Here is a 16,365-nt window from a genome sequence, read left to right on the forward strand (position 1 = left end):
GGTTGGGAATGGATGGCGTCCCTATGGTCATGTGATGGGGTCCTGGTGGCCGTGCAGGTGTCCCCATGGACAAGGTCCCCATGGCTGTGTGAAGGGGAACTCCATGGCTGGGGCTGGACAGGGACCCCATAGCCATGTGATGGTGTCCTCAAGGCCCCATGAGGTCCCCATGGCCACGTGACGGGGTCCTGGTGGACAGGGGTGGACAGGGACACCATGGTTGTGTGATGGATTCCTGATGGCCCTGCAGGTGTCCCCATGACCATGCAGGTGTCCCCATGACCATACAGGGGTCCCAAAGACCTTGGTGGGACCCCCAAGACCATCTCACCGGTGATCTTGGCGGTGAAGGGACTGCCCGGGATGTGCTTGTCATCGAAGCGGACGATGATGTTGTAGTCCCCGGGGGCGGTGGGCAGGTAGGACACGGTGCAGGTCCCGTCCTTGTTGTCCTGGCAGGTGATCTCCGCCTTGGAGGGACCCTCCACCGCCAACGAGAGCCCACCTGGGAGGCACGGGGTGGGTGTCAGTAGGCATTGGGGATCTCCAACCCATTGAGGATCTCCAACCCACTGGGGATCTCCAACCCATCAGGGATGTCCAGCCCATTGAGGATCTCCAACCCATTGAGGATCTCCAACCCGTTGAGGATCTCCAACCCACTGAGGATCTCCAACCCATTGAGGATCTCCAACCCATTGGGCATCTCCAACCCATTGGGGATCTCCAACCCACTGGGCATCTCCAACCCATTGGGGATCTCCAACCCACTGAGGATCTCCAACCCATTGAGGAGCTCCAACCTATTGAGGATCTCCAACCCATTGTGGATCTCCAGCCCATTGAGGATCTCCAACCCATTGAGGATCTCCAACCCATTGGGCATCTCCAACCCATTGGGCATCTCCAACCCATTGGGGATCTCCAACCCATTGGGCATCTCCAACCCATTGGGGATCTCCAACCCATTGAGGATCTCCAACCCATCGGGGATCTCCAACCCATCGAGGATCTGCAACCCATTGGGAATGTCCAACCCATTCAGGATCTCCAACCCATCGAGGATCTCCAACCCATTGGGGATCTCCAACCCATTCAGGATCTCCAACCCATTGAGGATCTCCAACCCATTGAGGATCTCCAACCCCTCCCGATGGCATTGGAAGAGGTCTCCACAACCCTCCCAGACCCCCTTGGTGCCCCCCTCGGCCACCACTCACCCTCCCCGGCATCCTTGGTGACGATGGTGAAGGTGCAGGGCTTGTTGACCATGCCATGGCTCAGCCCCGGCCCGTAGGCGCTCACGTGCCGGGGGTTGATGGCGTCCACGTAGAACTGGAGGGGACTCCCTGGGGACACGGGGGGACGGTGGTCAGGGACCCCACCCACGGGGACACCCCACACCGTGGTGGGCTGCTCAACCCATGGGTGCTCAACCGGGGCAAGGTGGCACCAGCCTTGCCCAGCCACCTCCCAGTGCCTCCCAGTGCCCCCCAGTGCCCCCCATGGTCTCACCAGGGATGTGGTTGCCATCGTAGCGGATGTCCATCTCGTGCAGCCCCTTCTCGGTGGGGGCGTAGCGCACCGTCACCGTCCCGTCCTTGTTGTCCGTGATGTTGGGTCGCGCCGTCTTCCCCGAGGGCATCCGCACCTCCCCTGGGGCCACCGCGTCAGCCAGGGACCACCAGGACCCCACCGCGCCCCACAGCCTGGTCCATGCGCCCCCCAAAGCCCACCCCACCCCATACCTGTGATCTCGCCCTTCTGCACGGTGAAGGGGATGACCAGGTTGAAGGGCCGGAGGCTCTCGGTGGTGGTGGGCGGCTCCTCCGTGGCCTGAGAGGAGGGGTGAGAACCATGGTACCCCATCGTGGTGACCACCAACCCCATGGTGACCACCATGGTCTCCAAACCCCACGGTGCCCCACACTGGTCCCATCTCTGCCCCATGGCACTCATCATGGTCTCCCTACTCCATGGTTCCCAACACGGTCTCCCAACTCTCTGCCCCACGGTGTCCACCATGGCCCCAGCTCTCTGCCCCATGGTGCCCACCATGGTCTCCCAACCCCATAGTGCCCATCACAGTCTCCCAACCCCATGGTGTCCACCACAGACCCAACTCTCTGCTTCATGGTGACCACCATGGTCTCCTCAACCCCATGGAGCCTATCATGTTCTCCAAATCCCATGATGTCTATAATGGTCTCCCAACCCCATCGTACCCATCACAGTCTCCCAACCCCATGGTGCCCATCATCATGGTCTCCCAACCCCATGGTGCCCATCATCATGGTCTCCCAACCCCATGGTGCCCACTATGGCCCCAACTCTCTGCCCCATGGTGCTCACCATGGTCTCCTCAACCCCATGGTGCCCACCATGATCTCATCAACCCCATGGTGCCCCCCATGGTCTCCTCAACCCCATGGAACCTCATGTTCTCCAAATCCCATGACGTCTATAATGGTCTCCTCAACCCCATGGTGCCCACCATGGTCTCCTCAACCCCATGGAGCCTCATGTTCTCCAAATCCCATGATGCCTATAATGGTCTCCTCAACCCCATGGTGCCCACCATGGTCTCCCAACTCCATGGTGCCCACTATGGCCCCAACTCTCTGCCCCTTGATATTAGAGTCTCCCAACCCCATGGTGTCCACCATGGCCCCAACTCTCAACCCCATGGTGCCCCCCATGGTCTCCTCAACCCCATGGAGCCTCATGTTCTCCAAATTCCATGATGCCTATTATGGTCTCCCAACCCCATCATACCATCACAGTCTCCCAACCCCATGGTGCGCATCATCATGGTCTCCCAACCCCATGGTGCCCACCATGGCCCCAACTCTCTGCCCCATGGTGCTCACCATAGTCTCCTCAACCCCATGGTGCCCACCATGATCTCATCAACCCCATGGTGCCCCCCATGGTCTCCTCAACCCCATGGAACCTCATGTTCTCCAAATCCCATGACGTCTATAATGGTCTCCCAACCCCATGGTGTCCACCATGGCCTCAGGTCTCTGCCCCTTGATGTCAGAGTCTCCCAACCCCATGGTGCCCGCCATGGCCCCAACTCTCTGCCCTACGGTGCCCACCATGGTCTTCTCAACCCCATGGAGCCTCATGTTCTCCAAATCCCATGATGTCTATAATGGTCTCCCAACCCCATCGTACCCATCACAGTCTCCCAACCCCATGGTGCCCACTATGGCCCCAACTCTCTGCCCCATGGTGCTCACCATGGTCTCCTCAACCCCATGGTGCCCACCATGGTCTCCTCAACCTCATGGTGCCCACCATGATCTCATCAACCTCATGGTGCCCCCCATGGTCTCCTCAACCCCATGGAACCTCATGTTCTCCAAATCCCATGACGCCTATAATGGTCTCCCAACCCCATGGTGCCCACCATGGTCTCCTCAACTCCATGGTGCCCACCACAGCCCCCAACCCTCCACCCCTTTGCCCCACCCCAGCCCCACGGCGCCCCCCCCACCCACCAGGACGTGGAAGGGGCTGTTGGGGACGTGCTCCCCGCCGAAGCGGATGGTGATGACGTATTTCCCGGGCTCGGGGGCCGTGTAGTAGATGTCGAAGGTCCCGTCGTGGTTCTCCACCACGTCCACGTCCAGCTCGGCCCCGTCGGGGGTGGACACCTTGCAGGTCACCTTGCCCTGCCCCGCCGCCTTGGCGTCCACCGTGATCACCGTCTGCTCCCCGATCTGGATGGTGGGGCCCAAGCAAGCACCTGGGGGGGGGTCATGGTCATGGTCATGGTCATGGTCATGGTCATGGTCATGGGGACCTCCAGCCCCCCAAGTGCCCCCCAAGTGCCCCCCAAGTGCCCCCCGGTGACACTTACCCAGGCCGTGGCCACCAATGGACACTGCAAAGGGAGAGCAGGAGAAGGAGGTGAGATGGGGTGGGGGGGTCTGGGGGCGCCCCACTGCGCCGTGGGGCAGAGGTGGGGGGTGGGGGGGGAAGCAGTGGGGCAGATGGGGGTGGTGGGAGGGGTAGTGGGTGTGGGGCAGGGGGTGGGGGTGGCTATGGGGCAGCGTGGGGGAAGGTGGGTGGGGTGGGGTGGGATGGTGTGGGGCAGTGTGGGGTGGGGTGGGGCAGCGGGGGATGGTGTGGGGCAGTGTGGGGCAGGATGGGGATGCCAAGGGGCAGGTGGGGGAATCTGTGGGGCAGCAGGGGGATGCCATGGGGCAGCACAAGGATGCTATAGGGCAGCAGGGGGATGCCATGGGGCATCAAGGCGATGCCATGGGGCAGGTGGGGATGCCGTGGGGCAGGTGGGGATAGTGTGGGGTGGCAGGAGGCAGCAGAGGGATGCCATAGGGCAGCACGAGGATGCTATAGGGCAGTGAGGGGATGCCATGGGGCAGTGTGGGGCAGGATGGGGATACTGTGGGGCAGGTGGGGATGCTGTGGGGCAGCACTGGGTAACCTGGGGGGCAGCGTGGGGCAGTGTGGGGCAGGATGGGGAATCTATGGGGTGACAGGAGGCAGCAGAGGGATGCCATAGGGCAGCATGAGGGTGCTATAGGGCAGCAGGGGGATGCCACGGGGCATTAAGGGGATGCTGTGGGGCAGGACAGGGGCTCCGTGGGGCAGGGGGGATGCCGTAGGGCAGCTCAGGGATGCCGTGGGGCAGTGTGGGGCAGGATGGGGATGCCATGGGGGTGGCAGGAGGCAACACAGGGATGCCATAGGGCAGCACGAGGATGCCATAGGGCAGCAGGGGGGATGCCATGGAGCATCAAGGCGATGCCGTGGGGCAGGTGGGGATGGTGTGGGGCAGGTGGGGATGGTGTGGGGCAGGATGGGGAATCTGTGGGGCAGTGTGGGGATGCTGTGGGGTGGCAGGAGGCAACACAGGGATGCCATAGGGCATCAAGGCAATGCCATGGGGCAGGTGGGGATGCCATGGGGCATCAAGGCAATGCCGTGGGGCAGGTGGGGATGCCATGGGGCAGGTGGGGATGCCGTGGGGCAGGTGGGGATGCCGTGGGGCATCAAGGCAATGCCATGGGGCAGGTGGGGATGCCATGGGGCAGGTGGGGATGCCATGGGGCAGGAGGGGCTCGGTGGGGCAGGGCGCACCCGTGACGAGGCACTTGCTGGCGTCGCCGGCGGGCACGGCCAGGCTGCGGAAGGGCGAGCAGGGGATCTCGTCGCCGCCGTAGCGGACGGTGATGGTGTAGCGCCCGGGCACGTCGGGCACGTAGGACACCGTGTACGTGCCGTCCCCGTTGTCCCGGATCGCCGCCTTCTTGGGCTGCCCCTCGGGGTCCTGTGGGCACCACCCGGGCAGCGCCCCTCAGTGGGTGCCAGGGCACCCTCTGGGGCCCAGAACCCCATGGCGTGGGTGCCAGGGTGGTGCCCATGCACCCTATAGGGCTCAGCACCCCATTGAATGGGTGCCAGGGTGGTGCCCAGGCTACGTATGGGGCCCAGCACCCCATGGCGTGGGTGCCACAGCACCCTATATGGCTTAGTACCCCATGGCATGTGTGCCAGGGCACCCTATGGGGCTCAGCATCCCATTCAATGGGTGCCCAGGCTACATATGGGGCCCAGAACCCCGTGGCGTGGGTACCAGGGCACCCTATGGGGCTCAGCATCCCATTCAATGGGTGCCCAGGCTACATATGGGGCCCAGAACCCCGTGGCGTGGGTGCCAGGGCACCCTATAGGGCTCAGCACCCCATTGAATGGGTGCCAGGGTGGCGCCCATGCACCCTATGGGGTTCAGCGCCCCATGGGGCTCAGCACCCCATTGAATAGGTGCCAGGGTGGTGCCCAGGCTACGTATGGGGCCCAGCACCCCATGGCGTGGGTGCCACAGCACCCTATATGGCTTAGTACCCCGTGGCATGTGTGCCAGGGCACCCTATGGGGCTCAGCACCCCATGGCATGGGTGCCAGGGCACCCTGTGGGGCCCAGCTCCCCATGGTGTGGGTGCCAGGGCACCCTATGGGACCCAGAACCCCATGGCATGGGTGCCAAGGCACCCTATGTGTCTTAGTACCCCATGGTATGGGTGCCAGGGCACCCTGTGGGGCTCAGCACCCCATTAAATGGGTGCCAGGGCACCTTGTGGGACCCACCACCCCATGGCTTGGGTGCCAGGGCAACCTATGGGGCTCAGCACCCCATGGCGTGGGTGCCAGGGTGGTGCCCATGCACCCTATAGGGCTCAGCACCCCATTGAATGGGAATAAGAGCACCCTATGGGGCCCAGCACCCCATGGCATGTGTGCCACAGCACCATATGGGGCTCAGCACCCCATTGAATGGGTGCCCAGGCTACATATGGGGCCCAGCACCCCATGGCATGGGTGCCAGGGCTACTTATGGGGTCAACCCCCAATATTATGGGTGCCAGGACACCCTATGGGGCCCAGCACCCCATGGCGTGGGTGCCAGTGCACCCTATGGGACCCAGCACCCCGTTGAATGGGTGCCAGGGTGGTGCCCAGGCTACATATGGGGCCCAGCACCCCATGGCACGGGTGCCAGGGCTACTTATGGGGTCAACCCCCAATATTATGGGTGCCAGGACACCCTATGGGTCTCAGCACCCCACAAGAACCCCATCACCCCATGGCACAGGTCCAAAGGCACCACGTGGGCGCTCAGCACCTCACCCCACGTGTGCCACCACCCCACCACCCTCCTGGGGGTCACCACCCCATGGCATGGGTGCCAGGTCACCCTATGGGTCTCAGCACCCCACAAGAACCCCATCACCCCATGGCACAGGTCCAAAGGCACCACGCGGGCGCTCAGCACCCCACGTGTGCCACCACCCCACCCCATGTGTGCCACCACCCCACCACCATCCTGGGGGTCACCACCCCACGTGTGCCACCACCCCACCACCTCCTGGGTGGTCACCACCCCACCCCACGTGTGCCACCACCCCACCACCTCCTGGGCACCACCACCCCACCCCACGTGTGCCACCACCCCACCACCTCCTGGGCACCACCACCCCACCACCTCCTGGGCACCACCACCCCACCCCACGTGTGCCACCACCCCACCACCTCCTGGGCACCACCACCCCACCACCCCATGTGTGCCACCACCCCCCGGAGGCCCCCCCCAGTGCCCCCCCGCGGCGGGCACCCCCCTGACCAGGATCTGCACGGTGAGCAGCCCCTCGCCGGCGTCGCGGGCATCGATGGTGAACTCCACGGGCAGGCTGGCAGGGATCCCGCTGGCACTCAACCCCGGCCCGCTGGCACGCACCTTGCTGGCATCGTGGGCTGGCAGCACCTTGACCTTGAAGGGGCTGTGGGGTGGGCGTGGGGGGGGTCAGTGGGGCACCAGGACACCTCCCCGTGCCACCCTGGTGGAGACGTGGTGGTGGGTCCTCACCTGCGTGGCACCTCCTGGTCGGCGTATTTGACGGCCACCGTGTAGGGCCCGTCGGTGGCCGGGGTGTAGTTGACCTTGTGGGTGCCATCACCGTTGTCACGCACCTCCACGGGCTCTGCCAGGCCTGGGGGTAGGGGTTGGCAGTGGGGCAGGGTGAGCCAGGGGGTCAAGGGCATCGTGTGGGGTGGGACAGCCCTGGGCGGGGCAGCCCGTGGGGCAGGGCGTCTCATGGGGCAGGACATCCAGGAGGTTGGACATCCTATGGTGCAGGACACTATGGACCATGGGATCTGTGGGGCAGGACATCCTATGGGGCAGGACACCCTATGGAGCATGGGATCTATGGGATTAGATGCCCTATGGGGCAGAACACCCTATGGGGCATGGGATCTCTGGGGTTAGATGCCCTATGGGGCAGGACACCCTATGGAGCATGGGATCTATGGGGTTAGATGCCCTATGGGGCAGAACACCCTATGGGGCATGGGATCTCTGGGGTTGGACACCCTATGGGGCAGGACACCCCACGGAGCAGGACACCCCATGGAGCATGAGATCTATGGGGCAGGACACCCCATGGAGCATGGGATCTATGGGGTTGGACACCCCATGAAGCATGGGATCTACAGGCAGGAAACCCTATGGGGCATGGGATCTGTGGGGTTGGACACCCTATGGGGCAGGACACCCCATGGGGCAGGGCATCCATGAGGTTGGACATCCTATGGAGCAGGACGCTCTATAGACCATGGGACCTATGGGGCAGGACACCCTATGGAGCATGGGATCTGTGGGGCAGGACATCCTATGGAGCATGGGATCTGTGGGGTTGGACACCCCATGGGGCAGGACACCCCATGGAGCATGAGATCTATGGGGTTGGATGCCCTATGGAGAAGAACATCTCATGGAGCATGGGATCTATGGGGTTGGACTCCCTATGGGGCATGGGATCTATGGGGCAGGACACCCTATGGGGATGGGATCTGTGGGGTTGGACACCACATGGGGCAGGACACCCTAGGGAGCATGGGATCTGTGGGGTTGGACACCCCATGGGGCAGGACACTCCACGAAGCATGAGATCTATGGGGTTGGACGCCCTATGGAGCAGAACATCTCATGGAGCATGGAATCTATGGGGTTGGACACCCTATGGAGCATGGGATCTACAGGCAGGAAACCCTATGGGGCATGGGATCTGTGGGGTTGGACACCCTATGGGGCAGGACACCCCATGGGGCAGGGCATCCATGAGGTTGGACATCCTATGGAGCAGGATGCTCTATAGACCATGGGACCTATGGGGCAGGACACCCTATGGAGCATGGGATCTGTGGGGCAGGACATCCTATGGAGCATGGGATCTGTGGGGTTGGACACCCCATGGGGCAGGACACTCCATGGAGCATGAGATCTATGGGGTTGGACGCCCTATGGAGAAGAACATCTCATGGAGCATGGGATCTATGGGGTTGGACTCCCTATGGGGCATGGGATCTATGGGGCAGGACACCCTATGGGTCATGGGATCTCTGGGGTTGGACACCTTATGGAGCAGGACACCATATGGGGCATGGGATCTATGGGGTTGGACACCCCATGGGGCAGGACGCTCCATGGAGCATGAGATCTCTGGGGTTGGACGCCCTATGGAGCAGAACATCTCATGGAGCATGGGATCTATGGTGTTGGACACCCTATGGGGCATGGGATCTATGGGGTTGGACACCCCATGGGGCAGGACACCCTATGGAGCATGGGATCTATGGAGTTGGACATCCTATGGGGCATGCAATCTATGGGGCAGGACACCCTATGGAGCAGGACATCTCATGGGGCAGGGCATCCATGAGGTTGGACATCCTATGGAGCAGGACGCTCTATGGAGCATGGGACCTATGGGGCAGGACACCCTGTGGAGCATGAGATCTATGGGGCAGGACACCCCATGGCCAGGGCACCCCCAGGACCGGGCCCACCCCACCCCCCACCGCGTGTCCCCCCCGTACCCGAGGGTCCCAGCAGCTTGACCTCGAGGGGCGCCAGCCCGGCCCCGCTGCAGTCCACCGTGAAGGTCTGGGGCACCCGCGCCCGCACGCTGGGGCCCAGCCCCGGCCCCGAGCACTTCACCTTGCTGGGGTCCACCACGTCCTTCACCGGCACCCGGAAGGGGCTCCCTGCGGGGGGGACACGGGTCGGCGTGGGGACGGGGTCGGCGTGGCCATGGCATCAACGTGGGCATGGGGTCAACATGACCATGGGGTCAACATGGGCATGGGATCAGCATGGCCATGAGGTCAATGTGTCTGTGGGGTCAACATGGCCATTGGGGTCAACGTGGGCATGCAGTCAGCATGGGCATGGGGACAGCATGGCCATGGGGTCAATGTGGCCATGGGGTCAACATGGCCATGGGGTCAACATGGACACAGGGACAGCATGGCCATGGGGTCAACAAGGCCATGGGGTGAACATAACCATGGTGTCAACATGGGCATGGGGATCAGCATGGCCATGGGGTCAATGTGGCCATGGGGTCAACATGGCCATGGGGGTCAACATGGACACAGGGACAGCATGGCCATGGGGTCAACAAGGCCATGGGGTGAACATAACCATGGTGTCAACATGGGCATGGGGATCAGCATGGCCATGGGGTCAATGTGCCCATGGGGTCAACATGGGTATGGGGTCAACACGGACACAGGGACAGCATGGCCATGGCATCAACGTGGGCTTGGTGTCAATGTGTCCATGGGGTCAACATGGGCATGGTCTGGGCATGAGGTCAACATGGGCATGGGATCAGCACGGCCATGGCGTCAATGTGTCCATGGGGTCAGTATGTCCATGAAGTCAACATGACCATGGTGTCAATGTGGGAATGGGGACAGCATGGCCATGGGGTCAACATGGGCATGGGGTCAACATGGACACAGGGACAGCATGGCCATGGCATCAACGTGGGTTTGGTGTCAATGTGTCCATGGGGTCAACATGGCCATGGGGTCAACATGGTCATGGGGTCAATGTGGACCCAGGGACAGCATGGCCATGGGGTCAACGTGTCCAGGGGGTCAACATGGCCATGGGGTCAACATGGACACAGGGACAGCATGGCCATGGGGTCAATGTGTCCATGAGGTCAATGTGGACACAGGGACAGCATGGCCATGGGGTCACACAGGATTGGGCATGGGACCAGCGTGATCACCCCCAGCTGCCACCACCCAGGAGCCCACCCCTGACCCTGGTGGGTACCACAGCCCCCTGGGTGCCCCCCGCCACCCCCACCACGCACCAGGGATGGGGTGGCCACCGAAGGTGATGTTGACGTCGTAGTCGCCGGGCGTGAAGGGGATGTACTCCACCGTGCAGCTCCCGTCCTTGTTGTCCTTGCAGGACATCTTGGCCTCGGAGGGACCCTCGATGGCCAGGCCCAGCCCTCCGGTGCCCGCGCCCCTGGGGACATGGCACCGCTCAGGGACACGTCCATGGTGGGTGCCCAGGGGGGCCACATCCATGGTAGGGTGATGGGAGGTGTCACCTCCATGGCAAGGGGGTGGAGATGCCACCTCCATGGCAAGGGGATGGAGATGTCACCTCCATCGTAGGCAGATGGAGGTGTCACCTCCATGGTAGCGTGATGGAGGTGCCATGTTGGTAGCGTGAGGCTGAAGGTGCCACCTCCATGGCAATGGGATGGAGGTGCCATATCAGCAGCAGGATACGGAGGTGCCAAGTTGGTGGCAAGGGAATGGCAGTGCCACGTCTATGGCAGGAGGGCAGAAGTGCCGTGATGGCAGCAGATGGATGGAGGTGGCACCTCCATGACAGGGGCTGGAGGTGGCACATCCAACACAAGAGGATGGAGGTGGCATCTCCATGGCATGGGATGGAGGTGGCACAGAATGGAGATGGCACATCCAACACAAGAGGATGGAGGTGGCATCTCCATGGCATGGGACGGAGGTGCTGGGCTGGTGACATGGGATGGAGGTGGCACATCCAATGCAGCAGCACGGAGGTGGCACATCCATGGCATGGAATGGAAGTGCCAGGTTGGTGGCATGGGACAGAGGTGGCACATGCATGGCAGGGGATGGAGATGTCACAACCATGGCATGACAGAGAGGTGGCACCTCCATGACGGGGGCCAGAGGTGGCACATCCAACGCAAGAGGGTGGAGGTAGCATCTCCATGGCATGAGATGGAGGTGGCACAGAATGGAGATGGCACATCCAACACAAGAGGATGGAGGTGGCATCTCCATGGCATGGGATGGAGGTGCTGGGCTGGTGACATGGGATGGAGGTGGCACAGAATGGAGGTGGCACATCCAATGCAAGAAGATGGAGGTGGCATCTCCATGGAAAGGGCTGGAGGTGGCACGGGATGGAGGTGGCACATCCAACACAAGAGGATGGAGGTGGCATCTCCATGGCATGGGATGGAGGTGGCACGGGATGGAGGTGGCACAGGATGGAGATGGCCCATCCCACACAAGAGGATGGAGGTGGCACCTCCATGAGAGGGGCTGAAGGTGGTGGGTTGGTGGCAGGGGTGGCAGGGGGGGTCCGGTGCCCACCTGGTCTCCACGGTGAAGCGGTTGGCCTTGCCCACGAGGCCGCCCTCCAGGCCGGGCCCGTGCGCCCGCACGCGGCTGGGGTCGCAGCCCTCCGTCACCCCCACGCGGAAGGGGCTCTTGGGGACCGCCACCTCGTCGTAGGTCACCTCCACCCGGTGCACGCCTGGGGACGGGGGGACACGCCATCACTGCCTGCCCACCATGGTCAGGGGTCTCAAGGGGTTTGGGGGTCCTTGGTTGGGGTTTTGAGGGGTCTCAGGGGTTTGGGGGTCCCTTGGTGGGGTCTCGGGGGGTTTGGTGGTCCCTGGTTGGGGTTTTGAGGGGTCTCAGGAGGGTTGAGGGTCCCTGGTTGGGGTTTGAGGAGGGTCTTGGGGGTTTGGGCGTCCCTTGGTGGGGTCTTGGGGGGCTTGGGGGTCCCTGGTTGGGGTTTGAGGAGGGTCTTGGGGGTTTGGGCGTCCCTTGGTGGGGTCTTGGGGGGCTTGGGGGTCCCTGGTTGGGGTTTGAGGAGGGTCTTGGGGGTTTGGGCGTCCCTTGGTGGGGTCTTTGGGGTTTGGTGGTCCCTTGTTGGGGTTTGAGGAGGGTCTCAGTGGGGTTGGGGGTCCTTGGTTGGGGTTTGGGGTGTCTCAGGTGGGTTTGTCCCTTGGGGGTGTTTTGGTGGTCCCTGGTTGAGGTTTTGAGGTGTCTCAGAGGGTTTGGGGGTCCCTTGGTGGGGTTTTGGGGTGTTTAGTGGTCCCTGGTTGGGGTTTTGAGGGGTCTCAGGGGGTTTGGAGGTCCCTTGGTGGGGTTTTGGGGGGTTGGGGTCCCCGGTTGGCATTTGAGGAGGGTCTCAGGGGTTTGGAGGTCCCTGGTTGGGGTTTTGGGAGGTTGGGGGTCCCTGGCTGGGGTTTTGAGGGATCTCAGGGGGGTTTGGGGTCCCTTGGTGGGGTCTTGAAGGGTTTGGTTGTCCCTGGTTGGCATTTGAGGAGGATCTCAGGGGTTTGGGGGTCCCCAGTTGGTGTTTGAGGTGTCTCAGGGGGTTTGGGCATCCCTTGGTGGGGTCTTGGGGGGCTTGGTGGTCCCTGGTTGGGGTTTTGAGGGGTCTCAGGGGGTTTGGAGGTCCCTTGGTGGGGTTTTGAGGGGTCTCAGGGGGGTTGGGGTCCTTGGTTGGGGTTTGGGGATCCCTTGGTGGAGTCTTGGGGGGTTTGGTGATCCCTGGTTGGGGTTTTAAGGGGTCTCAGGTGGGTTTGGGGTCGTTGGTTGGGGTTTGAGGAGGGTCTCAGGGGTTTGGGGTTCCTTGGTGGAGTTTTGGGGGGTTTGGGGGTCCCTGGTTGGGGTTTTGGGGAGTCTCAAGGGTTTTGGGGGTCCCTGGTTGGGGTTTTGGGGAGTCTCAAGGGTTTTGAGGGTCCCTGGTTGGGGTTTGAGGAGGGTCTTGAGGGTTTGGGGGTCCCCAGTTGGTGTTTGAGGGATCTCAGGGGGGCTTGGGGGTCCCTTGGTGGGGTCTTGGGGGGTTTGGTGGTCCCTGGTTGGGTTTTTTGGGGGTTCTCAAGGGATTTTGAGGGGTCCCTGAGTGGGGGCCGAGTGGTCCCTGGTGGTGGGGGTCTGGGTGGGGGTCTGGGGTCCCCGTGGGTGCCGTCGGGGTCCCTCACCGTCCTCGTAGGGGGTGTAGTCCACGCGGTAGGTGCCGTCGCCGTGGTCGGTGACGTAGGCGTCGGTGTGGGCGCCGGAGGGGTTCACCACCCGCGCCTTCACGTGGGGCCCCCCCGTCTTGGTCAGCACCCGCGCGTCCACCGTGAAGTCGGTGCCCACCTCGCGCAGCACCCCTGCGGTGTGGCACGGCACCCTCAGCGCCGGGGGGGCACCCTCGGTGGGGTGTCCCTCCCCAACCCCCCCTTGGGGGTCTCCAGCCCATGGGGAGGAGGTGCCCATGGGCCATGGAGAGGAGGTGGCCATGGGCAGGAGAAGCCTATTGAGGGTCCCCATGGGGAGAAGGTGCCCATGGGGAGGAGGTGGCCATTGAGGGTGTCCATGGGGAGGAGGTGCCCATGGTGGTGCCCATGGGGGGAAGATGCTCACAGGGATGGGATGCCCATGGGGAGAAGGTGCCCTTGGGGAGGAGGTGGCCATTGAGGGTGGCCATGGGGAGGAGATGCCCATGGGGATGCCCATCCAAGGAGCAGGTGTCCATGGGGAGGAGGTGCTGATGGTGGTGTCCATGGGGAGAAAACATCCATGGTGGTGCCCGTGGGGAGGAGATGCCCACAGGGATGGGATGCCCGTGGGGAGGAGATGCCCACAGGGATGGGGTGCCCATGGGGAGGAGACACCCATGGTGGTGCCCATGGGGAGGAGATGCCCATGGGGAGAAAACACCCATAGTGGTGCCCGTGGGGAGGAGATGCCTACAGGGATGGGATGCCCCTGGGGAGGAGATGCCCATGGTAGTGCCTATGGGGAGAAGACACCCATGGTCGTCCCCATGGTGGTGTCCATGGGGACGAGGTGTCCATGGGGAGGAGATGCACACAGGGATGGGATGCCCATGGGGAGAAGATGGCCATTGAGAGTGTCCATGGGGAGGAGATGCACACAGGGATGGGATGCCCATGGGGAGAAGATGGCCATTGAGAGTGTCCATGGGGAGGAGACACCCATGGTGGTGCCCATGGGGAGGAGATGCCAACAGGGATGGGATGCCCATGGGGAGGAGATACCCATGGTGGTACCCATGGTGGTGTCCATGGGGAGAAGATGCCCACGGGGATGGGATGCCCATAACGATGGGATGCCCATGGGGAGAAGACACCCATGGTGGTGCCCATGGGCAGGAGGTGCCCATGGGGAGGAGACACCTATGGTGGTGTCCGTGGGGAGGAGATGCCCATGGGGATGCCCATCCATGGAGTAGGTGTGCATGGGGAGGAGATGCCCATGGTGGTGTCCATGGGGAGGAGATGCCCACAGGGATGGGATGCCCATGGGGAGAAGACACCCATGGTGGTGCCCATAGGGAGGAGATGCCCATGGGGAGGAGCTACCCATGGTGGTGCCCATGGTGGTGTCCATGGGGAGAAGATGCCCACAGGGATGGGATGCCCATAAGGATGGGATGCCCATGGGGAGGAGACACCCATGGTGGTACCCATGGTGGTGTCCATGGGGGGAAGATGCCCAGAGGGATGGGATGCCCTTGGGGAGGAGACACCCATGGTGGTGTCCATGGGGAGGAGATGCCCATGGTGGTGTCCATGGGGAGGAGATGCCCATAGTGGTGCCCATGGGGAGGAGGTGGCCATTAAGGGTGCCCATGGGGAGGAGACACCCATGGTGGTACCCATGGTGGTGTCCATGGGGGGGAAGATGGCCAGAGGGAGGAGATGCCCAGAGGGAGGAGATGCCCATGGGGAGGAGACACCTATGGTGGTGCCCATGGGGAGGAGGCACCCATGGTGGTGCCCATGGGGAGAAGGTGCCCATGGGGAGGAGGTGGCCATTGAGGGTGCCCATGGGGAGGAGACACCCATGGTGGTGCCCATGGGCAGGAGGTGCCCCCGGGGGAGGTTCTCACCTCGTGGCTCCACTCCTTTCCCGTAGACCTTGACCCCGCTGGTGTCCACGGCCGGGTCGACGATGACGCGGACGGGGCAGTTGGGCACGGGGCGCCCGCCGTACTTGATGGTGATGGTGTAGGCGCCGGGGCAGGCGGGCGTGTAGGTGATGGCGTAGGTGCCGTCGCCCTTGTTCTCGATGACCACCTCTGCCCGCGCGCCCGCCTCCGACCCGATCTCGATGGTCAGCTCGGCCTCGCCCGCTTGCGAGCAGTCCACCGTGAAGGTGGCCACCTCGCCCGCCCGCCCCCGCTCCAGCCCGGGCCCGCTGGCCGTCACCTTCTCCGGGTCGAACACTGGGGCTACCACGGCCTTGAAGGGGCTACCGGGGATGTGGCGCTCGGCGAAGAGGATGTTGATGGCGTAGTCGCCCGCCGCCGTGGGCAGGTAGGACACGGCGCACGAGCCGTCCCCGTTGTCCTGGCACTCGATCTTGGCCTCGCACGGGCCCTCCACCGTGAGCCCCAGCCCCCCCGTGCCCGCCCCCTTCGTGTCGATGGTGAAGGGCGCCGGGACCCCCACGCGGCCGCCCTGCAGGCCCGGCCCGAAGGCGGTCACCTGGGGGGGGGGACAGGGGGGTCACACGCGTGTGTAAAGGGAGGGGGTCACACGTGTGTAAAGGGGAGGGGGGGTCACGTGTGTGTGCAAGGGGAGGGGGTGTCGTGTGTGTAAAGGGGTGGGGGTGTCGTGTGTGTGTGTGTGTGTGCAAGGGGAGGGGGTGTCACACGTGTGTGCAAAGGGAGGGGGTGTCACATGTGTGTGTGTAAAGGGGAGGGGGTGTCACGTGGGGAGG

General features: G+C 63.2%; 1 protein-coding gene across 1 annotated transcript; it reads right to left on the minus strand.

The window, feature by feature from the left end:
* Positions 1-215: 215 nt before the first annotated feature.
* On the minus strand, positions 216-16,145 carry LOC137677382 (filamin-C-like; the record flags this gene model as incomplete). The annotated part of the gene is made up of 14 exons (XM_068424687.1): positions 216-505; positions 1,221-1,349; positions 1,516-1,656; positions 1,749-1,836; positions 3,507-3,754; positions 3,869-3,892; positions 5,113-5,302; positions 7,154-7,310; positions 7,397-7,520; positions 9,409-9,576; positions 10,701-10,861; positions 11,989-12,151; positions 13,614-13,787; positions 15,533-16,145. Coding segments are annotated over 14 exons (2,670 nt in total), but the record flags the coding sequence as incomplete, so codon positions are not given.
* Positions 16,146-16,365: the final 220 nt, after the last annotated feature.

This window comes from Nyctibius grandis, unplaced genomic scaffold (assembly GCF_013368605.1).
Source record: "Nyctibius grandis isolate bNycGra1 unplaced genomic scaffold, bNycGra1.pri scaffold_180_arrow_ctg1, whole genome shotgun sequence".
Lineage (NCBI taxonomy): Eukaryota > Metazoa > Chordata > Aves > Nyctibiiformes > Nyctibiidae > Nyctibius > Nyctibius grandis.